The sequence below is a fragment of the Cornus florida genome, unplaced genomic scaffold (assembly GCF_030987335.1).
Source record: "Cornus florida cultivar Cherokee Brave unplaced genomic scaffold, ASM3098733v1 CherokeeBrave_3.0.0_Hap2_Chr04, whole genome shotgun sequence".
NCBI lineage: Eukaryota > Viridiplantae > Streptophyta > Magnoliopsida > Cornales > Cornaceae > Cornus > Cornus florida.
In genome coordinates this window covers 105,485,029-105,510,334 of record NW_026775574.1, presented here as the reverse complement: position 1 = coordinate 105,510,334, position 25,306 = coordinate 105,485,029, and the positions used below count along the sequence as shown (strand labels likewise).

The window sequence follows — 25,306 nt, the reverse complement described above, 5'->3', positions numbered from 1 at the left end:
TAATTTACCATGTTTTCTTAGTGTCCAATTTTTTTCTTTTCCTTAGTGGACTAAAATTGGCAATTAAAAAGTAACATAATTTCTTTTTCAAATTTGAATTTTTTTTTTCTTACTTCGAGAACACAAAAATACCCCAAAGTTGAACATTTCAAAATAGAAATAAAAATGGATTTTTTTATTTTTTTTACTTACTTTGTGAACACAAATTCCCCAAAGTATCTTTTTTAGACGAAATTGTTGTAGTTGACTTACTCAAGTTAAAAATCTAAAAATATAACCACTTTTAATGTGAAAGGACATCGCTCCCTCTATTTAATTCACAAGAATCTAATTATAATGGACATTTAAGTCATTTAGTTTGAGATAAATACATTTATCATCTCATCATATATTGTTTTGATTCCATCACCTATTTCTTGGAAATTGTTTTGATTCCACTACCACTAGAAAATTACATACCATGTAGAGGAAGTATATGGGGTAATTTTTAGAAAGTTTATTCACTCTTATTATTAAGATTTTTTTTTTGTTTTAAATTCTTGTTATTAAGATGGTAAGAAACCAAAGAAAACATAATTGTTGTTACATGCAAATGATTTGTTCAATTACATGAATGAAATCATGACATAAAAAAATAATAATAATAATAAAACCAATAATAAAAGTAAATAAATAAAAAGTAAATCATTTTATAGAATTACTCAAACACAATTAAATATTCCATTCTTGGATTGACCAAGTGTTGGTGCTACGAAAAAATAGGCTTTCAATTTCAAATTTTTTTAACAGATTTCAAACAATATTTCCAACATATAAATTAGCTATTACATGCATAACATAACATAAATGTAGCCGCTAGGCCCGCTACATAATGGTAGATAATGACAAAATAATTGTAGCGGCTACAAAATAATATAATGAGTTGTTCTGACTTCAGAGTTTTTTTTTTTCTTTTTTTTCTTTTTTTCTTTTCAATTTTTACTTAAAAATTTGAATAAAAGAAAGTTAAAAAAAAAAAATTCATAATTTGAAATCTCTCTAAATTACTAACATTATATTCTACTATATTTGAGGGCTTAGTTACAGCATCATCCAATTGAATAAAACTTTTTAAAAAATAATGTCTACTAACTCTTCTCTAAACTTTTTCTTTCATTCTGGTCTTGGAAATATATATATATATATAGATATATATATATATAGTTTGTGGATAAAGTCTTGTGTCTACTAAGTCTTGTGTTTTATGATTTTGGGGATTTAAGTGTATAGTTAGAGTTATATTGATAAGGAAACCATTTATTTCAGGCGTGAGAGAACATTAATACATCCAGAGGGAGAAAATGAATGAGAGATTTGAGGCATCAGAATTAGAATGAGTTGGTAACACGGTTAGCAAACGTATGTGTTTCTTGTGCCCCTAGGCTCAAATGATTATTGACACCTTTAAAATTTTGATTGAACACACCACACCACTTCTCAAAAAATTGGCTTCAACTCAGATTAGGTTTGGATTAACTGCCCAAATTGCATTTTAATAATATAAATTATTTTTACTCTGGTTTGAAAATTCTCATTATAAGTTGGGGATCAATTTAGCAGCAAATTCTCAGCCGCAAAACAGAGATTCATGGAAGAAAATTTGAACTCCAAGGAACAATTAAAAGCCAATAGGTGCTTATTACCAATCAATAATTTTTTCATTATTTTCAAACGTTTTTTAACTTATTTTAGACTATGCTCTTCTCCGCCTTTATTCTTCCTAGCTATATAAGCCCACAAGAGGACATGTATCAGCAACAAGACCAAACAGTACTCCATAAATGCCTGATTGATCGGAGAGGTGAAGAATCAGAAGCATCAGAAACTACTTCCCGCAAGCAAGCAGTGGGATGAGTACTCCATAAACCTCTACGTTGCAAACATCTTTTCTTCACCAAGTCTCTTCCAGGACGTGACACCTGAAACCTAGCAGTATTATGAAGAGAAACAATGGCAGCCAGCCAGGTCCATTGCCATTTGCCACCATTACCGTATCTGATATCTCCCATATAAGTAATCTACACAATCAAACTGGGTCAGGCAGACATCTGCATTTCATATATATATATATATATATATATATATATATATATATATATATCTTGGAGTATTTAATTTGACCTTTAGTACCTGTCCCGAGTGCTATATTGGTTCACCAACCGGATGGATATGATCATACAATCCAACATTTTCTCACATAAGAGGATTTAGGCCAATTAAAAAATAATTTCCTTCAGATTTAAGGTTGATCTTATTCCAGCAGTGACCCAGAAAGTGGGTGGGAAATCAACACATTAACACCTCAATTAAATTTTGTTAGACTGGTGGAATTGAGCTCCAATAAAATTAAAGTAAATTGTACTCAAAAGGTTAAAAAATACAGAATCATAAATATTTCAAATTAGCAACCATGCTAAAGCTGTGCAAAGGTAATTATAGACGTACTCTACCAGCTGTTGATTCTTGTGATTCATCATCTTGGTTGCATAACCCCATAGCACTACTCAAAGAGGCATGACAAATCAGTTGGACCGTAAAGTAGAGATGCAAACGGGTGACGTATCAGTCGAATCCAAAAGCCCTCTCCACGAGCAGGACATTTTATCTATTCCTTAGTTCAGTAACTACTTGAAGAAACATCCAGCAGATTTGAATGTTTCCAAGTAATTTACCTATTCCCCAATCATCTGATTGCATAGAGGCTCTACGGCACAGAAACCATGCAACAAGAAGAAAAAGAATAGCTCGACATTGGTGGTATTCACAAGATGGCATGTCTGACCTCTTGTTTACTTGCTTATGCAGTATTACATTCAGTTAGCAATTCGATTGGAAGGTCATCACTTGGTTGCATGGTCGTGGTAAGAAGATGATCCATTTACAGTTGATTGGTAAGAAGACCATGCTAAGGTAGCCGTGCCAAGTGTAATAGCAGCAGAAACAGAACCCCACACCCACCAATGCCTTTTCTTCCTTTGTTGCCTCAGATGCCGTGTCATCTCTATACCAAAGTAAATAGCAGGAAAACATCAGAACTATTTATAGTAGACACAGAAAAGATGCACGCCACAGCCACACACACATCACTTCAACTCGACTCAAACTCTTGACATTAATTTGGTCAGCTTAGGTCCGATCTATTTATGTATATCTATATATATATCTATATATATATATATATAAATTTATGCAATAACTCTGGGATCATCTATGGTAAGATAATCTCTCTCTCAGATTTCTCACAACAAAAAAAGCAAAAATAAGAAAGATGATGACTTCTCCACAAACCCTACTATTCCTCAATGGCTCAACCTATCTCTCGACCTTATCCATCGTCTCACCTATAATTGTTCCAATCACAGAGACTCATTTTCTTCCAATTCCATTGCCACAATCCATTCTCCAGAATCCTCGAAGCAAAACCTAGTGCTGATTCTGCAGACACATGCACACAAATCAATTTTAAACTCTTATTGTCAATTTTCACCAATCCTTGAATTTCAATTATGTTTGTTTTGTTCCATTTTCATTTTCCAATTGTTCCTATATTCACTTGCTCTCAACTGTTTAGTAAAACTGCCCAGGGGGGAATGAAAAGAATGTCAGGGCTTGATCCAATCCGTTCAACCCCGCTTGAGAGCAACCAGACCTGTCTAATTACTTTGTGCCCAGCCAGACGTAGTAGCTCAAGCTGAGGGTTGGACTGTACAGAGCTTGGATGAGCAGGGTTAGTTCTCGGGTTGAGCCAAGAGTCCAAGACTGACACCCACCTGATCCAACCCACCCGTGTTGCAGCCTTATCTCAGTTAACTTCTGCTTTTGTAGTAAAGAGCTTTGGTTTGGACATCTATCCCTAATCCATATACAATCGACTTGAAAAGTATGAAGAGCAAAATGAAAGAAATCAGCAAGTCAGCTTTCTGAATTATGAAGCTATGAGCCCTATAAGCTTATAAAGGTATATTTTCAACAACAGGAGTAAGTTTAACCCAACTCTTAATATATGCAGTCATGAAAAATCACAAATTCATAGTTACATATATCAAGGATCTACCAAAAATAAAACTAACAAAAGGTTATGATCACCAAATCTGTGACGACCCTATTCCAAGTATTATGATATATCTAGATTATAGTCACCCTTCGTGGACACAAGTATGATGGTTGGAAATTTAATGATAAAAAAAGGGGCAAAATTCTGATATGCCAATATTACAAAATTCAAAACCTCTTTATCTACTTAAAGATGGGCTTTATACATTTGAACAATAAGAAGAGAAAAATGTACCTTACATATAGGCTGATTTTTGTAACTTTGTCAAATGCTGACTATATATCTTAATTTTTTCTTATATTTTTTCTTAAACGCATTTGTAATATATATATATATATATATACTCTTCCTGTGTCTCAAAATTATTGGGCTGTTTGGGGAATCCAACCTTTTATTTTAGTGATTTTTATTTCTTTTTTATTGTATTGATAAGAGTGAATTTACAAATTTATCTTTGTTAAAAGTCAAAATAGTATTCCGCTGTTTAGTCAAAAGGATAATTTGGGAATGTTATAAAAAATAGAACATTCATTTTTGGAATAGGACATGTATTTTGGGACATCCCAAAAGAGAGAGATGGACAAGAATTTTGGGAGTTGTCTAACGATATTCCAGTATCTTTCAAGCCCAACATATCTTGCGGTTCCTCTCCCAATGATATTTGAGACAAACCGGGCAATATGAACTTGTTGGGACAGATCTTCTGCGGGATCAACCTGCAGTTTTTCATTCTCCACTACATCAATGGGATCTGCAAGTGTCAACCCTACAAGAGACAACTGTTCCCGAATCCTAAGCCACCGGCTTTGCATATATTTCAAGGTTTCTTCTGCTTGCTTCCGCTTCTCTATCTCCAGCACTAAACTCAATCTTATTTCCCGCAATTCCTCTTCAACATCAGGCAGGGAAGCCTGCGGCCCATTCTCAGAAGACAATTCTACAAACAAGTAAGAAATACAAGTAAGCCTACCAAGATTGGAAAGCAGTAACAATAATATGATTGTGATGTTACTGGAAATATATAACAAATAAGGTGGTTTCATGGAAATGTTGAAGCCAAAATTATACAAGTTTTAGAGAATAATATTTTAATAATGAAGTGGGGTTAAAGGGTTCTGTAAGAATTGTGAACACATCTAATTACAATGCAATACTTCCTACTTTATATGTGATAAAGAAAACAAGAAGACAACACATTAACATATGCAAGTATGCTAACATATGAACAGGGACATCTAATCACATTGTCAAGTATTCAGATGCTATAGACAATGGCTTAAGCAAATACAGATAAAACCATCTAAATGACAGAAGCAAAGCGCAGGTACCTTCCCAAGCATCAAAAAACTCCGGAATTGGTGGCGTAAGATTTAAAGACTGTTCCACTCCCACCCCATTATTACTCTCAGCCTCTGTGTTGCTCTTGGCACTCGTCAATGCCAAATCACTTCTTCCAAGTACCCCATCATAACTACCATTCACATGCTCCTCCTCAACAGGACTAGGAACAGCAACAGTAAAAGTAACATCATTGGTCTTGTCAGCAACCTCCTTTTCAGGATTATTTACATTCTCACTTACATCCCTTTCATCTACAGCTTGTTTGCAAGTAGCAACACCAACTTCAGAGAAACTCTTGAGAAGGCGTGGCCCACGTCGTTTGTGATTGATGATGTAAGGAGACGGAGGGAATGAAGTTGGAGAATCCGGAAGCGGTGTTGGCTCGGGAGTGGCATAGAGTGCTGGTGACATCCGAGCCCAGTGGTGTTTCTGATTTATCGTTGTCACCATTGATGTACTGTTTCTCCCCTCCAATGTCGAGTTAGGAGCACTCATTCTGTTCTCCGGATTCAAATTAGGAGCATTGTTTCTCCTCTCGAGTTTCGAATGAGGAGCATTCTTTGCTGCTTGGATGGATTTTGAAGCCCCTGGTTCAAATAACCTGTCCAAAGCTATTGCTGTGTAGGTCGGCATGACTCTGAATCGTCAAGAAATCTAAACCAATTTAAAGCACCTGTGATCAGGCTCAAAATTTTCACGCATAATTGGACGAGCACCCTTTTGTACCAACCAAACAACATGTAAATTTTAAAGCAAAGAACACAGAGAAAAACAAAAGCGTCAAATTATAGAAACCCTAATCCGACCTTGGGAAAATCTCGATCCATATTCAAAAACCCTAGAAAACCTCGGTAATATATATGTATATATATAACAAAAAAACATATTAAATCAAAATATTCTCAGCTTCTCGAACAGACATGCTCAAAGTTAATCCTTCAAAATCCAAGAAAAGTAGGCAGAAAAAAAAAACTCGTATATTGATTTTACATGGGAAGGTCTAACTTATGATACATATAGATATAAACATAATATATACCGTGTATGTGTGTGTGTATATATATATGTGTGAATGAATTAGTTTACCTTAGGATGTGAAGAAGGTGAGTGTGGAAACCCTAGAATGAGTAGGGATCAGAAATGCATCGTCATATGAATATGATCAATGCTCATCGTCAGTGCGCAACACGATAACGGATTCACTTCTTCTCCTCAATCCTTGGAAAGGGTACGAAGCTCTTCGTGGTATCGAACCGCAAAAAGTTTGAATTACTTCTTGGTGAGTATTATTAAATAGCTCAGGGAAAGGTCTGTTTCAGCCTACGAGCAATTATGAAGTCTGAGATCTGAGGAAGGGTAGTATCGACTTTATACAGGCTTTTAGGCTTCTTGTCCAAGAAAAAGGGTGTTTGTCCGGTCAAAGTCACCAACTAAACCCACGAAGTTAAGGGGTTGGTAACTTGGTATTCGAAAGTCGAAATTCTCTCTAATGTAAATCTTAAAAGTAGAACATTCAAAATATTACTCTTCAATATTGTTGCTCTCTGATCCAAATTCAATTTAGTGTGGATTCGCTTTCATGGAGGATTGCTCTTGAAGTGTGGTGACTCTGTCAGTCAATAAGAGTGTTAGTTTACCTTTTATGAAGATCAGATCTAACAAAGAGAATATGGTATGTGGCGCAATGTTAAATTCACAAGTGTTCTTACATTTAAAATAATAAAAATTAAATAATTTGATAACTATTCGGATTAAACCCAAATGAATCCGAATCAAATTCTATTTCTCTCCTCTCTTCTTCTTTCTCACGCTTCCCTAATCTCGTCCGCCTCTCCCCCTCCCTCTCTCTCACGCTCTCATATTTTTAGAGAGAAACTCCACTCGTGTCGTTGGAGAACTGGAAGAAGAAGAGAAGTGATGCAGAGGAGGAAAGAGAAGACTAAGAAGTTTTGAGGTAAGCAAGTATATTTTTTCTTCAATTAGGTATTGGATTTCTCGTGGGATCAATTATTTAGATGCCCTCTTCTGATTTTATGTTTCAAATATCTAACTTGCAAGAATCATATATGTATGGGAAGTTTGGTAATCATCAGTTAGTTGTTAAAGACAAAATACTCGGTAATGACATGTACTACATTGTGTTTCGTAAAAATAAATAAATAAAAATAAAAATCACTAAGATTGTCCATAAAAAACCTATTGCATTTGCAGTAAGATTGTCCATGTAATCTTAGATATGTTTGGTTTAGATGAATTTTTTAGTATTGTAGAATTACTTTTATTTAGTTTTGTACAAGTAAAATAGACTATATATGACCAGCAAAAGTATCACAATATATAACCATATAAATGTCAGTTTTAGTTATTTTATTAGGGTTCACCGCATAGATATGCTGAACACTTTTTTTCTAAAAAAAAAACTAGTGAAATACAGCTCTCTTGGATGAGTTCAATATGAACTTAGTGGACGTGTCAGAACTTACCATATCTTCAATATCCAGCTTCTCCCTTTACCACACACTATATTTTAAGAAGAAGAAGAGAAGTAAATAGTCTCTTGAATTAGGGAGTTGTAACTTATAGACTGATTGGGAGTTGCACATGAAGAACCACCACCTAATTAGTGAATGATGAAAGGTCCCTCTTGGTTAATTTCTTCACGTGTTTTAAATTTCGTGATTGCAAATTTAATCAAATCATTGTCCATCATGACAATCAAATTGCATGTGTTGTAAGAATTAAACAGTTTTGAAAAAATACATGATCTTTGTTTCTTGGTTTTGTCTTGTAGTTCTCTTTGAACGGTGGTTTTTTCTTGGAGTCTTTGTCAAAAGGATATGCAACTTTGGCCGGAAGAGAAACTATCAAGGAGGAAATTCTCAGATCAATGAGTCAGTATCAATCGCTATAGGGTTTCAAAGTCAATTGTCGTTGTTGGACTATATTCTCTCCTTTTAGTAAAGATATTTGATTTGTAATTTTTTTTCTGAGGGTGATAGGTTTGTTAATTATTTGGACCATGTTATGTCTTTTTTAGTAAAACTGTTTGGTTTGTAAATCATCTTTTGTCTATTAGAGTGCTACTATGTTCAATAATGACACCAACGGTCTACAATTAGTTTATACGATTTGAGTGACAAAATGATATGATCAATCTCATGTTGAGATTTTGAAACACGATGGAATAAAGAAACCACCATTCGATTCTCCTCCACTTGGGGGAAAAGTCACTTCTAGTTTCCAAGACGTAAACTTTACACATCTAAATAGGAAAAGAGAAAAAAAAAAATGTCAACTCCAATTACCATCGGGTAGGATGTTTTAATTTGCAATATTATAAGCACTTGTTACTAGTACTGGTCATGACAGCATTGCCTGGAAATTTTTGCATATAGAGGATATTCAGTTGATTTCATGTCAAGTGAAGAGTGTCAACAAATTATTACTGTGAAAGAAAAGAAAAAAAAAAAAAACACTTGGAAGAAAGAAAATCATCTCGTGGTTATATGCTATTTGAGATCAAAATCACTAAGTTCCATTTGTTGGGATGGAAAATATTTTCTGGTATTTGGTTGTCGTAAAATATTTATTCATCAATTTTTAGCAAGTTATTTTATATGTCCCGCTCAATGGACTCGACTGTCAACATAAACCTTTGCCAAATACTGACAAAGTAAAAATAAAAAAATATTTTAACTGAAAAAAAAAATTCCAAAAAAAATATTTTACGTGAAACAAACCATAGCCTAAATGCCAAAACCCCATAGAGAATTTAAGTGTATAGTTAAAAATAATAATAAAAAGAAAAAATAAAAAATCAGCTTCAAAACCAATGTTCCATAAAATGATGACCTTGTAGGTGCGAGGTACTATTTAATCAGCTTCGGCAAATAAATCCAGCCGTAAAACATTGCATTTGACATCAATCTTCCTTATGTTCAAATAAAAAAAGAAGTGAATAAGTACTCATGACTAGGAAGGTAATACTAGTTAAAACAAGAACAATCAAATTATAAAAGACCAACCTCATGCCCAATTTTCAGTTCCTTTTGAATTTTTTGAAAGGTTACTTAAAGGTGCTTTAAATTCCTGCCAATAATAAAATACAGTATCAATATGATAAATTTAACTTGAATAGTTTTAAATATATATATATATATGTAGAAGAACATAATTACATGAAGTAATTGAGTGTAAGTCTTATCAACTTGCTAAGTTGCAGTCGCACCAGAATATTCAGGTCATTGCCAAATTAGTTGATAATGGAGCATTGCTTCCATTGTCCAGACAAGATTCTTGCTAGAAATTTAATTATAAGTTCAATATAAACATAAATTATTTTTCTACAGTACAGTTGGTTTTTTAGTGATAATTCAACTCTAATTTTGACAGTAACTCATGAATAATACCGTTAGAAGGCATTGCTTAGAATACACTCGACTCACTTTAGCTTATTCCAAATCTAACAAGTTTCAGCTTAAGTTACTATGATATTTTATGTTGCATTATTTTTCCCTACTCACTAAGAAAGAAACAACTAAATGAAAATGACGAGTGAAGTGCATATAAGAATCAGCAAGTTATAAATATAACCAAAAAATTAAATAAATAAAATTATACAAGTTATAATATATATATATATATATATATCTATATATATATATATTTCAAGTGAGCTTTTAAGTCGACCGCGTGGACGTCCAAGTGTGGCTTTCCTTTTGACCCCATAAACTTCTTTTGGCACATAATTGGCAAGTGGATCCCCGATACTTCCATCATCTAGAGAAAGTGTTTTCTTCATTAACTCTAAAACCTTGAGCAATTGAATAGAACGTTCATGTGTGCATATGCAGATAACTTCTCGTGTTCTGCTGCAAAAGTTGCAATCTCACGAAAATTGCGACACAAATTACTATAACGCTTTTCTATAGACTCCTTGGGACTATCATTAGACTTGATCACATGATAATTAATGATACTTCTAGCTTTGGCATCTCTCGTCCACCTCTCTTCATGATGTATTGAGATGGAATTCTTTTGATATTTTTGTTATCTAACACCTTCAATGCATGTGCACATGGTATGCCAACAAAAGTGAGCTTCATGCAACTGCACGTGACTGACTGTTTCTGTTGAACCCTCAAATTTGACCAAATTGTCACACCCCGCTACCAAGAGGCTCTGCCACGCAGGCGCCACTCAGGCGCCCAGCAGACGATGACATAGAGCCTGCATGGACTAGAGCTTTCTAGACTTCTCTACACAAGTATGGAACTTTCCGGAATTCTCTAGATTAGTGTGGAGTTGTCTAGCACACTCGGGTAGGCTGACTTAGCGCTTCAAGGGGACTTGAAAGTGTCTAAGGCCGCACGGGAGCTTGAAAAGGTTCAAGTCCGTGACAAAATGCTCTCTAGATTTGCCAACAAAAGATACTTTGTACTCAGATGTCATCCCAACTTTACCAACTCTATATATACAATAATTGCCCCAACTCATATACTCTTTCTGAAACAATTCAAAAACATGTGGGGTATAAACCTCTACTGTATGTTTTAACATATCTGCATTGGTTAATAACATTGGTGTAGTTCGTGTCATCTTGAAATCTGTACGTAATTCTTCATACCGTCGATCTGCCAAAACCCTCTCATAATGTTTGAAGAATCTTAAAAGGTCATGTCTAGGTTTTAAGTAGTTCTTCAAAACATTGTTCATCCTTTCACTGCGTCATGTGCTTTTCATATCTACAGTAAAAGTGTGTCGTCCGTACACCTATGCCCATTTTTCTCGTGCTTCAAATAAATCCTTCAACCATTTATTCTCCTTTAAACAATAATTCTCAAGCATGTTATTCCAAGCCAATAACCAATCGTCTTCATCTTCATAGTCATATACACGCTAAGATCGTGAGCAAATTCGCTTGATCTATGAAACACGTGACACAAATTTTTCGCAGCATTCTAATAAATGTGCCAAACACACAATTGATGGTGAGTTTCAGAAAACACATTTGAAATTGCTTTGGCCATTGCTGCAAATTGATCTGTAAGATTGTCTTTGGTTGTTTTCCATACATGGCACCAAGAAAGTCTCAGATAACCATTTAAACGAATCTGCGATTTCATCATACAATAAAGCTGCACCAAATAGCACTGTTTGCTTACGATGATTAACTCTAATAAATGGTGCAAAAGGTTGGCCATAATTATTTGTTCGATAAGTTGTGTCAGAGCAAACAACATCTCCAAAGAGGCCATAATCAGCCACTGAATGTGCATCTGCCCAAAAAAATATTGGTGATCATATCATCCTTATCCAGCTGAAGTGAATAAAAATAAGATGAATTCTCTGATTGCATCTCCTGAAAATATTGCAATATAGCCCCTCCTGAAAATATTGCAATATAGCCCCAGCATCACACTTTTCCATTGTTGTATGTATGTAATTTATGTAATCTTCATCCAAAAATCCAAGATGCTCTCGTCCTCTAACTTCTCTGCTCATTAAATCTACAGTTGCTTTAATTGGTATTCCCGATTTATCTGCATCATCTGCATGTACTTTTTGAGCTCTAGATATAATTAAGTCTTAGCATGTGCTTCGTAAGAATATGAATCAATTCACGATTGAGGTTGAGTTCATCGGGCGGGACACATAAAATAACTTGCCGAAAATTGATGGATAAGTTATTTTTGTTAAATTTTAATAAATCTTTACTTCGTAAATATTTTACAACAACCAAATATCAGAAAATAAAAAAAAATATTTTTTAAAAAATATTTTACATCCAAACAAACAGAGCCTGAGAGTCCATTATTCGTAAATAAGAATCTAAATAATATAATAAAGAAGAGGGACCAATTCATACCGCTTGAAATTGGGGATTGATTGAGAGGGCAAATATCTAGGACTCATAATACTCTGTAAAAAAAGGTAATGAATCTCTTTCTTTCTTTTTTTTTCTTTTTTTTTTAAATCTAATAAAAAAAACTTGTTAATTATTATTATAATTCTGGCTAACTTCAAAATGCAGATCGAGTACAAATTAAAACTCTATATATATATATATATATATATATATATATATATATATATATATATTCACACACGCACACATATATATTGTTTATTATGAATTAAAAAGAGAAGAAAAATATTGTTTTATACTTTAACAACCTCATTTATCAACTATTTTCTCTCCAATTTTCCTTCCATATCAATTATAGACATGCATGCTTCTAGAAATATACATTAAAAATGCATAAATAAATAAAAATAATTAAAAAAACCCATTACAAATATTATTTTATTTTATTTTTAAATTTTAATTTTTATTACCTAGTTTGTTCACAAATTTTATTTTTTTTTTTACAAAAATCACACATACTCATTTTGTTCATTTGAACATTGGAATCATCATTATCCACTTTGAAAAATAAAAAAGATACTACTTGATCGACCCTTGGTGCCTTGAGTACCCATGCATTAAGACAGATCCCAACTAACACGTCTAACTGCTGGTATTGCGATCCCAGCTCCGTAGCTCTAAATTGCCATTCACAGGGGACAGACCTATCAAAGAATAACCCAAATTTCAGCACCCTGCTATATATATATATATATTAATTAATTATACATTGACGATTTTTTGTGATGAAAATCGAACCCAAAAGTTGGCTCACCATGCACTTTAATAGGTATTAGTAAATAATATAGATATATCGGGTAGCATCTATGCTTTATAAATGCTAAATATAGTGCCACTATAACAAGTAGTCTGGAGCTTTCACAATGGCATAATCTGTCATATTACATGTTGCCTGTACAAATTATAGATAACGCCTCAAAGTTTGAATTTTTACTTTCTGAGCCTCGTCTTTCCCCAACTTGAACAAATGGTGAAGAGCCGAAGCTGAGAAAGCAAGTGCCAAAAAAAACAGTGTCTATTAGCAGCTCCTACGAAATAATTTAGCCGGTCGTGCATGAAATGTTACATGTGGCATTCAGCGTGCCAAGGACTTGCACAAACAATGTCTAATAAATTAAACATAAGAAACAAAAACTGGAGAATGTAAAGGAAAAAGAACTACAAATATTTTGTCTGAGTTCTTATCTAGCACTTGCTTCACAATGTGAACTGCTGCAGCCGCCAACTGCATGGTGTTCATAATCCAACCTCATCATACAGGTCCATACATCACTTTCGGCAAAGGCGTCGTAGCGGTGTCTGACTGGGAACATTACTTTGAGTTCTCGATTCACCTGGATGGCCAGGCTCGAAAGTCTAATTTTTGACTTTGGTCCAAACTTTAGAAAAGTTGGATGTCTCCCCAGTATGAAGAAGTTGTGCGCATTAGTAATCCACCACCATACAGTCCCCTTCCACATCTATCCGGGAAATTCTCTAGGTGGCGCCAAACAGATTTTAACTCTCAATTTTCAAAATCAAGATGGTATCATATTAAACACAATCTTTTCAAGGTATACAGTGGTTAAATATGGGTCCAACTTAAATTTTACAATGGTGATGGTTTCAAAATTAGAAACCACATGCCATGGTACTATTATTTATGGTTATGTTTTATAACTTTTCGCCCCGGCCCGGACTTCTTTATTTGAATTTCATGGTTATGTTTTGTAACTTTTCGCCCCGGCAGACTCCTTTATTGGCTGCTGACTTTTTCTGGTTTTTTTGTCATTGATCTTCTCCCCCTCTTTCCCTCTCCAGACCCATTTTTGGGGCAAATAGACCCCATTTCAGTGAACGACATTAAAGTTGTGGATTTTCTCACAAGACTATTAAGAATTTATTGTGATAATCCCGATGCAGTTTGTTTCTATTATAGCAATGCTTCAAAAAAGTGGATAAACATAAAGTTCCTCATCGTCTTTTTTAATGAGTATAAAGTTTCACAGTAAAGAAGAGTTCAGAATCATCAAGTGTTGGTAGATGACAAAAGAACATGATCAATGGTCGCAGATTTTGATTTTTGATTATCTAACTTAATATTTTATTTTTACACTTGAGAGTCTGTCTATGCACACGGGAGAATAATCCTTCAAGTGTAAACCCCTCTCCACTTGTCATAACTTGAATTATCGAGACATTGACATTCAACTTATTCTTTTTAAGTGGATGATCTTCTAGTTATACTAAGATTATGTCTCAATCAATAAGAAGCATAGCCCAACTCCTCGATTGAAATAAGATAAAGTCTAAGACCAGAACTAGAGTAATCACACTTCATCTTCTCTTCCTCAACCAATCCCTTCAATTCCTTTCCCCTGCTTGTAAGAGTCAAAGGTTCTATTCGACCAGTCGATGTGATAGTACACCGTCCTTGTCCCCACGAATATATCATATATTTATCACTAACAAACATTATTACAATTTTGTTTCAGTTAGGCCAACTCCCAAATGGCGCGTTATTCTATCAGGAGAAAGGGATATGGAAAGGAGGAGTCCCAAAGTTGGTTGGAATTTGATATTTAGTGTTTTTTAAAAATCACTTTCTAACTGCATTGTACTTAATTGTTTAGTCATAGATATTTTGCGTAATCTCTTCTTTAACTACTTTGTTTAAATGGTAAAAGACAATTTGAATTGTATGACAAGTAGATTGACTAAATTCAATGTCATTCACTACTAAGATGTCACTGCATTATGCTTAATTGTTTAATCATAGATATTTTATATAATCTTCTTTAATTTCTTTGTTTAAATATTAAAAGAAAACCTGAATTGTATGAAAATTATGAATGATTGAGATTTCTACTTGATTCATTATGTTGCAGAGTCATGGTATGTGTTAAATACCAACATTATTATGAGTAATGACAAGGGCGGATGTAAAGGTGAACTCTGATGGGCTGAAATCCACTTAATTTTTTTCTTTTTGACTATACTAATTTTAGCTCAGTCCAAAAATAATAATAATAATAATAGAATTAGTCCATCCAATCAAAGTTAACTAAATCACCATACTTAAAAAAAAAAAAAAAAAAAAAAAAAAAAGAAAAAGAAAAAGAAAAAGAAAAAGCCCAAATCAAATAAGCGCAGGGCCTACCCGCCTAGGGACTCAAAATTTATGGGGCGTTTAAATTTCTAGGCCCATGGATGATGGGTAACCAAAAATATATATTTTTAGGGCAAATCATTTTAGCCTCCCCAATCGCCTCCATCTCTATACTCGTTCCCGTCTCCGATCTTGCCCTCTCTCTATATCTGCAGCTGCAAAGTACAAAATCTACAAGAATCAGAAATTCAAAACCCATATATTTCAGTTTATCTATCTGTCTGCAAGAATCAAAAGCTCAAAACCTATTACGTATATCAAAACCTAGATCGGCATATCATTTCAGATTGTTTAAAAAATCTAAACCCATATCTTTCAGTTTCCATCGCCCGCTGTTCCAGTTCGGGTTCGCCGTTCGCAAGCTTCAGCCGCTGTCTCTCAACTCTCAAGCTTGCCCCCCTCTCTCTATGCTACTGCTAACTTGTATGTATGGGTTTTGTCTTAATTTTTTTTCTAAATCAACTAATTAAGGTCTGTAATTCTTGTTTTGCAAACTAAATCCTATTTGGTGAAATTTTTTATGATCTTGTTTATATAATTTTATTTATTTTTACAATATAAAGTAACAAAATTTGCATTGCATTTTGAGGTAATCACCGTAATCTACATTTTATTTCAGCAAAAGAAATATATATTTTTTATTTCTATACTTCTATTTCTGGGATTTTTTTTTTTTAATTATGTCTACAAGAAAATTTGAATCTGGGCATGAAAAAAGAAAAAAAGAATCTGAATTGGATCGGATTAGAAATCTGCAGAGATTGAATCTGAAACAATTTTAATCAACATGCCAAGCTTTTTGAAGTTGGAAATCTTTTCAGAACTAAAAAAAAAAAAATCATAGCAAGAACTTTGACAAGCAAAAGTACTCAATATAGGTAAAGCTCTAAAGTTACTTCTACTTATCACACACACACACACACAAAAAAAAAAACTCGAAAGTTACTTCTTGAAAATTAAAGTACTTACGAAAAACATGCTTGAAAATTAAAATATTTACACACACGACTCTCTTCTTTGAGTGAATTCCATAGTGTTGGAAGGGGCTTGCCATGAACTACCCCACACTCGCTTCCACTAGTAGATTCTCAAATAGGATTAGTAAATTGGTCAAAAGAAGAGATAGGGTATTGAGTGGTGAATTGTTCAGAAATAAATTGGTTTTTTTTTTTTTATATTAATTACCCAAATAGGATTTTCTATGCCTTAATCAGTAGTTAACTAAAATTGAATTAAACAATAGTTGATTTTGGTTGATATATTTTGATTTAGCCCGCCCTATTGAGAAATCCTGGATGTTTTGTTTCACAAGGAAATACAATTGGTGTAATGCACGAAAGAAATATTCAATCTTTCTGCCATATTTTTATTTTCAAATTTTGGTTTTTGATTTTCTTTTGTTATTAGAATGCAAAATATCCGGATATTCATTTGTTAATTTTGAAAATTATTCCTAAACTGATGTGTAATATGTGCTAATCACACCTATCTGTAATCACACCTCTTTCTACGGATAGGTGTCCAACATTTTGATTGAAAGCATAGTTGGGTTGGGTTGATACATGATAGAGATAGTACTTAGATGATGGTGTTTTAATTGTTATGAGTGAGATTGTGAAACCTCTTCTTCGCAACTTGAGTGTTTTCTTATTTTTAGGGTTAGCATCGGGCCCTAACATTTAGCAAGAACAGGTTCAAGAAACATGCCTCCTCAATCATCAGGTAACAAATTCATTACGTTTTCTAAAATTTTAATTGGCATTTTTAGCTATTAGTTACGTTTATTTATTCATGTTTTACATACTGATTTTTTGCTTTTGTTTTTGTTTCTACATACATATTTATAATATTGTTATGATGCGATGCTCGAACAATTTATTAATGAGAATTAAAGACTTGGAAATTTAGTTTTCAATTTCAGAATATATGTTTTACAAGTTTATTAATGCTTTTAAAACTTTTCCTCTTATGTCCTAATAATATAGGTCTCTTTTCTAAAATCTTTTCTCAAAGAAGCGAGTTGATGGGAATGGGTGGAGCTGTAAAAAAGAGGTTTGTTTTTTTTGCCTACCTAATTGAATTATATAAATCCCCTCACCGTTGTAGCAGTGATGTTGGTTTTAAAATGACCAATTATGATAGGAAGTCTCTTTTCAGTTTATCTTAATCAAATGAATATCTATGCAAGAGGATTATGTGATTCTAGATGACGATTCTAGATGAGGATGTTAATGTCAACGTTATAAGGACGTTGATGTCAACGTTGACTCTAGTGATGACGACTGATGATGTTGATAATATGTTGATGCACTCAAATTAAGTCAAAGCACTTAGAATTGGAGGAAATTTAGAGTTGAAGACATACTATTGAGCATAGTGTCTATTTCTTTTAGTTACAAGAATATTTGGTCACTTCACACGATTTTTCAAGGTCCTGAAATTCTGAAACAATGATGTGTAAATTCATCTACTTGGGCTCTCTTCTTGTTTTTGGAACTAAGAGTCCTGTGCATGAAAGTATACTATTTTTAGTGAATTAGTATAAGAAAATGGAAAACAATATTAAGAATCTATCACTTGATTTTATGTAGTTTACTTGATTTGAAAGCCCTAATTCATCTTATATGACTTGCCAAATGAAAATCATGTGAAATACATGCCACAGAGTAAAGCAACCTCACGCGTTTTTTATGATTTCTACCAGTTTCAAACCTTTTACACATTGACCACATACATTTTATGACCTTGTATGCCTCCAATCTTCTTCCATATAACTGCCTGATGATTCAGATCATTCGTCACAGCATCTTACTCAGAAACAAATGCCCCTTTGGAAAGATATTAGTTTTTTGTCTGAATATCTAGGAAAGGAAAATTCTATTATAATCTTTGAATTGCGCTTCATTTAGTGGCATTATATGTAACTCATAGTATCCATTATTTTGTGTTCAATTACTCTGATGGAAGCTGGTAAAACTTTGAAGGTTTCTTCTATTCGCTTCTATTATTTTTGTTTGGTATGAGCTTCGCTCCCTTTAGTAGTGGCAGATTCATGTTAGTCGGTTGCTGCTCAAAATACATATGTTGCAGCAACATTGGAATCCATTGATCCCATATTCGATTCTTAATTTTAGTCCGGGAATAATTTCTAACATGTCTATTTATATTATATATATATAAATAAATATTTACTATTTTGTGTGGGAGAAATGGCTCTTAGCAATGTTATGATTGGTGTTTTGTTAGAAGAGGTTTGGGCATAAGAGTCAAAAGGGGTCTTGGTAGTTGGTATCTTTAGTCTATTTACTCTCACCTTGCTTTCATGTATTTGACTTGCTACAAAAAAAATTTGATAGCCCTAATTTTTCTTGTTTAACTTGCCATAGTTATATGTAAATAATTTTGCCGACTTTGTGTCAACTTCTTGTAGTGACCATCTTTTGCTTTTGTTTTTTTATGGGCAGAAAAACAAAGGGCCAAGAAATGCATTTCTTGGAAACCACTATGTTATTGGCAATTCTGATTCATTTTCCTTCAGCTTTATTTGCTAGCAGGGCCTTTATTACTAATTCTTATGTACCTATTTCTGTCTCTCACAGTCCCACATCACTACATATATGGCTGAGATTTTACACCAGATTTAGTCCCGATCAGACTAGCATGATGGTTGAATTCGCTGAACAAATTGGGTGGAATTGCCGCAGCCAGGAAAAACAAGTCGAGGAATTTTGTATCCTTATGAAAATTGAGAAGAGGGTATTTAATTCTTGGATTTATAACAAGAAGAAAAAATATAATGGTACGTACACAACACCATATTCTCTTTCTTTGATTTTGATCTTCATAAAACGTTAACTAACACTCTTATTGACTGACAGAGTCGCCACACCTCAAGAACAATCATCCATCGAAGCGAATCAACACTAAATTAAATTTGGATCAGAGAGCAACATTGCTGAAATTCGCTGAAAAAATTGGATGGAAGATGCAAGGGAATAAGGGAGAATTTGCTAAATTTTGCAGCAAAGTGGAACTTGATAAGAGCATAATTTGGAGATGGTTATACAACCACAAGAGGGAGTATTCTGGTACTTTATTAGATTTTTGACATTGCCTTCATTAGATTTTAGAGAAGATTTTTCATTAGACACTGACTGATATACTTATTGACTGACAGGTTCGCACCCACCCCTGGAAAACAAGCTACCGCTTCGCCGAACTAAGTTTACTCCCGATCAAAAAGCTATGGTGCTGCAATTTGCAGATCAAATAGGATGGAATCTACGGGGGAAGGACACGGTCGTCACTACATTCAGCTTGCGTATGGAACGAGAGAAGAAGGTCGTCAAAAATTGGGTTTATAGCAACAAGTGCAAGTACACTGGTATATATTTTATTTTGATTTGGTTATAATTCGTTTTTTTTCCCTTTTTTTTTTAACATCTGAATAAAATAGCTCTTTGAACTTGTTTCAGAACCCCAAAATGCTCGGGAAGCAAGGCACAAAGAGGAAGACTGCCAAAAAGAAGGTATGTACAGTTACCCTTCATGGGAACTATACTTAATTAATTTTTTGTCAGAATCCAACCTGGCTTTGAAGAGAGTTCTGTTATTAGAAATTCAAGTTCAAAAAGTTTATAGACCGATTGTATACTTTGTTTCGCTCTGCGTTTGGACATCTAAGGCCTCATAACAATCAAAATTTAAGAAAATGGGGAATATTAATTTAGCAGTCATAAAGCTGTCTCCAGGAATTCAAATTCAAAAATTTAAGCACATCGCTCGAAGGCTACTAGAGGGAGTTCGATCAATCGAATTTGTCTTGGATTTGATCGAACAGACCATAATGATTTAGAGACTTACGAAAATCAATATTTTAAGTCATTTAATTCTTCTATTTCACATAGGACTTTTCTATTGGCTATAATTATGAGGTTCAAGTCAGTTTAGGGTCTAATTTTACATTACTAAAAAAATATTATATCTTTTGGAGAGAGTTTTGATAAAACAAAATAAAGGTGAGCAAGTAATAGTCTGACACCTAGTTTATAATTCTCTCTAAAGTGATTTGTTTGCGCATGGACAGAGGATCCCATGGTTTTTCCTATTCTAGGGTTTTTCACATAAAAAATGTGTGTTTATGTTTTATTTTACTTTTCATCTTTATGTGATTGTGATTGAGACAAGTGGATAACCAAATAAACAGAAAATTGGACAAGGATTAACCACCCGACCACCCCCAACCCCGCAAACCCACTCCAAACCAACCCTTCCCTTCTAGGTCTGGATTGGATTGTTCATACTCTGAAGTATTAGAGACTAGGGTGCGGTCTGTTCCTTTACTTTTGACTTGTAGCAAAGATAAAATTCTCACATTGGAAGTATGGAAAACAGAAACTATAGCATAAACTTAAATTAAAAATTAAACAAATCCGCCAATATATGAAGAAACACCTCTAAACTAAAGCACTTACAGATAGGCATTCTCCAGCATGTCCAAGGAGTATCTGTCGTGTAGATAGCATCACTTCTGCCAAGGATGCTGGTGTGGGGAGCCCTCACCGTCCAGCAGCTGAAAGTAAGGCAGCATCCGATTCTTGCCCACGGGCCAATGGCCTAGCGGTATCAGCCTCTTACTTCCTAAAGGGAGGTTAGGGGTTCAAGTCTCAGAAGAGACGTGTGTGTGAGTACCAACTAGGGAAAAAGAAAAGAAAAGCTTGCGCAGTAAAAAGTAAACCAAGCTGAAGCTTTATTGTGATAGTAAATATAGACTCCATATAGTTGGTTTGTGAAGCAAAACTATTGAAGCTTACTCTAGTATCAGCTCCTTCACTTCCAATTCCCACATTTGTTATTCCAAGGGAACCAAGAACTGCTGAAAGAACCTAGTGTGTGGAGGTGGGGGAGAGAGAAAGGGAGAGAGAAGAATAAATCAGAACCAATACACTAGTAGTTAAGCATGCATTTGAAAATTAAAACAGATTTCCTAAAAAATCATATAGCTACCCGATCAAGATCTGGAAAAACACCATGTCCTTGTTCAGATATATTGAAAGTTCCTATTACTACGCTGGGACCAGCTTGATTGCCTTCCCCAGGGCCAGTACTGGATGCTGGATCAGTAGCTGCAAAGTGATGATGCTACATGGTCAAAAAGTAGCTGTCATGGCCATGAACCACCCTCTTAATGAACATAAGATATGCACAGATCCATAAAGAATACTCAAATGTACATATTAAACCAAGTAAAAACATTTGAATTTGCCCAGCAGATCAAAAAGGGAAATATAACAATGGCAAAAGTCTTGTCTATAAATTTTGAATGCAAAACACTGGATCTTTTCCAGACCACAACAACATGATACCGCTACCTTCAATAGGGAAAACTACAAAAGAGTAACATTACTTGCCTGACTGTCCAGGAAAACTGGCTTTGAAGAGAGTTCTGTTATTAGAAATTCAAGTTCAAAAAGTTTATAGACCGATTGTATACTTCGTTTCGCTCTGCATTTGGACATCTAAGGCCTCATTACAATCAAAATTTAAGAAAATGGGGAATATTAATTTAGCAGTCATAAAGCTGTCTCCAGGAATTCAAATTCAAAAATTTAAGCACATCGCTTGAAGGCTAATAGAGGAAGTTCGATCAATCGAATTTGTCTTGGATTTGATCGAACAGACCATAAATGATTTAGAGACTTACGAAAATCAATATTTTAACTGATTTAACTCTTCTATTTCACATAGGACTTTTCTATTGGCTATAATTATGAAGTTCAAGTCAGTCTAGGGTATAATTTTACATTACTAAAAAAATATTATATCTTTTGGAGAGAGTTTTGATAATCAATCTAAAATTTCATAAAACAAAATAAAGGTGAGCAAGTAATAGTCTGACACCTAGTTTATAATTCTCTCTAAAGTGATTTGTTTGCGCATGGACAGAGGATCCCATGGTTTTTCCTATTCTAGGGTTTTTACATAAAAAATGTGTGTTTATGTTTTATTTTATTTTTCATCCTTATGTGATTGTGATTGTGATTGTGATTGAGACAGCATCCGATTCTTGCCCACCATTACCATTAGTACCAGGAGCTGCCAACTCAAAACTCAACATCTCAGTGTAAAAATAATTGTAACAGCAAAAGTCAGCAGGTACATAAAAGATCTAACAATAAATCCTGACCACGGGAACTAAAATGAGTGGGCTTTAATTTTGTTTCAGAAACAAGGAAGACTGGCAAGGAAGGGAAGAAAATAAAGTATTCCAGGAGTGAAGGTATATGCAGTTAAGCTAATCTTTTTTTCTTTTTCTTTTTTTCTGTGAAAACGAAAAAGAAAAGAGGGATTTAATTTTTTTATCAGAATCCAAAGTGGGCTTTAATTTTGTTTCAGAAACACGGAAGACTCGTAAGGTTGGGCGGCACAAGAAGTATTCCAGGAATGAAGGTATACGAAATTAAGCTTATCGTTTTTTTTTCTCTCTTTGAAAACGAAAAAGAAAAAAGTGGGATTTAATTTTGTTTCAGAAACATGGAAGAAAAAGAAGTATTCCATGAATGAAGGTGTATGTAGTTAAGCTTATCTTTTTTTCCCTGTGAAAACGAAAAAGAAAAGAGAGGGATTTAAATTTTTTTCAGAATCCAAAGTGGACTATAATTTTTTTTCTGTTTTTTTTTTTTCACATATGAAAAGAGAAGCTTTGAAGCTTTGGTTGGAGAGAATCAACACAGACGTGGCAATTTTTGGGTTGGTAGTTTTATTGGTGGACTTGGGATTCAGATTAATGGACTGGTTCAGCACAAAAAAATTAAAAAAGAGACTCTAGCCTTCGGAAATGGCAAGAGATAAAGAGGAAATGGCTGGAATAAAAGGGGAAATGGCATGAGGAAAAAAGAGAAGATTGCAAAACAATTGTGTCCTCACTCTCTAGCATAGAAAAGGTACCTTATATATTATTTAATGGTAACTTTAATTATACAGACTTTCAAACAATGATATGTATATATATATTTGTCTTGTTTAGGCTCTTTTGAGTCAAATGCCTGCTTCCAAAGGTCAAATGCCTGCTTCTAAAGATAAAAGGTCAGTTTTCTGATTTTTGGTTATCTAACTTTGTATTTTATTTTTGCACTTAAGAGTCTGTCTGCACACACAGGAGAAGGTTCCTTTAAGTTTAAACCCCAATTATCTAGGGATCATATCTAGGGGCGGAGCTAAGATTGCAAAGTAGGGAGGGCTAAAAACAATTAAACCTATGATTGCTTGTGTCATCCATGCTCTAAATATATAATAATCATGCATCAGTTATTCAATTAAACCCAATAATTTATAACCTTTTAACACATTTACATTTCCAAACTCTGACGTATTTTCACAGTCAAGAATTCATTGAAGTTTGTTTCATACAAGTATTAAAACCAACAACTACAAGAATGCAAGATATATATGTTTTTTATCAATAAATTCACATTAGAAAGTAAGACTTATGTTTTCTGCCCCTGACTAGTTATTAACCCCCCCTCTTTCCAAAAATAAAATTCAATATTTCATTGGATTCACGATAATAATTCATGATATCCATCCACCTATGCCTTAGTGCCTTATACACGAAGAGTTTAGGTCTTCTTCCATAGACTAACAATGCGTTTGATTTACTGGGTTAGGTCCTATTATATTTTATTGTGGTTTATTTTGTGATTGGACATGTCTATGATTCGTGGGGTTACTCATATTTAAGGCTTGACTTTTGTAAATTTTATTACTCTTTTTATTTATAGAAATACTATTGATTGGGCTGGGCTGGGCTGGGTTTGATAGGAAGAGGAAGAATAGTACATAGGCTTATAGGAACAATAGTATTAAATTTTTTTTTTCAATTGGACCTGGGCTATAGCCCAGGTTAGCCCATTACTGGTTCCTCCCTTGATCATGTCTCAGTCAATAAGGGGCATTGCCGAACTCCTCGATTGAAATAAAGATAAAGTCTAGGACCAGAACTAGGGCAATCAACACTTCATCATCTTTTCCTCAACCAATCCCTTCAATTCCTTTCCCCTAAGAGTCAAAGGTTCTATTCGACCTGTCAGTCTAACAGTATATCATCCTTGCCCGCCACGAATATATCATAAATTCATCACTAACAAACATTATTACAATTTTGTTTCAGTTGGGCGCACTCCCAAATGGCGCTTTCTATCAAGAGAAATGGATGTGGAATGGAGTCCCAAAGTTGGGATTGCGTTGCTCGATAAGAAGAAACGGATATGCAAAGTAGTCCTTTTGTTGGGATTTTGTTATTTGATATTTAATGTTTTTTTTTAATTCAAAAGACACCGTACATATTATGTGTGTGTACATATATATATATATTCAGACACACCCACATATATTTTATTTATTATGAATTAAAAAAGAGAGAAAAATATTGTTTTATACTTTAACCACCTCATTTATCAACTATTTTCTCCAATTTTCCTTCCATATCAATTATAGTCTATAGACAAGCATGCTTCTAGAAATATACATTAAAAATGCATAAATAAATAAAAGTAAAAACCATTACAAATATTATTGTATTTTAATTGATTTTTAAATTTAAATTTTCTATTACCTAGTTTGTACCCAAATTTTATTTTAATTTTTTTCATTAACAAAAAAAACTGCCCCTGCATTAAGACAGATCCCAGCTGACACGTGCAAACATTCATACCAGCTCCGTAACGGGCGGACCTTATAAAAGAATAACCCAAATTCTATTCCAGCACCCGTGATATATATGTATATATATATTATA

General features: G+C 33.9%; 2 protein-coding genes across 11 annotated transcripts; one reads left to right on the top strand and one right to left on the bottom strand.

Moving 5' to 3' along the window:
• Positions 1-1,790: 1,790 nt before the first annotated feature.
• LOC132305508 (uncharacterized) lies at positions 1,791-5,884 on the bottom strand. The gene is made up of 6 exons (XM_059803143.1): positions 5,422-5,884; positions 4,676-5,030; positions 3,701-3,892; positions 3,400-3,474; positions 2,941-3,040; positions 1,791-2,057 (listed from the first exon to the last, which is right to left on the bottom strand). The coding sequence occupies exons 1-6, from the start codon at positions 5,882-5,884 to the stop codon at positions 1,791-1,793; spliced, it is 1,452 nt and encodes a 483-aa protein (XP_059659126.1).
• A 9,673-nt stretch (positions 5,885-15,557) lies between these two features.
• On the top strand, positions 15,558-24,945 carry LOC132304501 (uncharacterized). 10 transcript variants are annotated; one of them, XM_059802213.1, is made up of 12 exons: positions 15,562-15,933; positions 17,174-17,232; positions 17,496-17,562; positions 19,110-19,309; positions 19,389-19,598; positions 19,688-19,894; positions 19,986-20,039; positions 22,736-22,789; positions 22,906-22,959; positions 23,211-23,453; positions 23,537-23,595; positions 24,680-24,945. In XM_059802213.1, the coding sequence occupies exons 2-10, from the start codon at positions 17,214-17,216 to the stop codon at positions 23,336-23,338; spliced, it is 993 nt and encodes a 330-aa protein (XP_059658196.1). In that variant the 5' UTR covers positions 15,562-15,933; positions 17,174-17,213; the 3' UTR covers positions 23,339-23,453; positions 23,537-23,595; positions 24,680-24,945. The 10 variants fall into 10 exon arrangements, with proteins under 10 accessions (XP_059658192.1, XP_059658191.1, XP_059658193.1 ...); XM_059802211.1 differs by having other exon boundaries at positions 17,168-17,232; XM_059802212.1 differs by having other exon boundaries at positions 15,562-15,937; positions 17,168-17,232.
• The last annotated feature ends 361 nt before the right edge of the window (positions 24,946-25,306 follow it).

Excerpts from the sequence above, each read along its gene's own strand:
- LOC132305508 (XM_059803143.1), bottom strand. The coding sequence starts at position 5,884 with ATGGTGACAACGATAAATCAGAAACACCACTGGGCTCGGATGTCACCA. Across the intron at positions 5,031-5,421 it reads GTTTTTTGATGCTTGGGAAG|AATTGTCTTCTGAGAATGGG; the intron begins GTACCTGCGCTT and ends ACTTGTTTGTAG. Across the intron at positions 3,475-3,700 it reads TACGTCTGGCTGGGCACAAA|AATCAGCACTAGGTTTTGCT; the intron begins GTAATTAGACAG and ends ATGTGTCTGCAG.
- LOC132304501 (XM_059802213.1), top strand. Across the intron at positions 17,563-19,109 it reads GGTGGAGCTGTAAAAAAGAG|TCCCACATCACTACATATAT; the intron begins GTTTGTTTTTTT and ends TGTCTCTCACAG. Across the intron at positions 19,895-19,985 it reads CAACAAGTGCAAGTACACTG|AACCCCAAAATGCTCGGGAA; the intron begins GTATATATTTTA and ends AACTTGTTTCAG.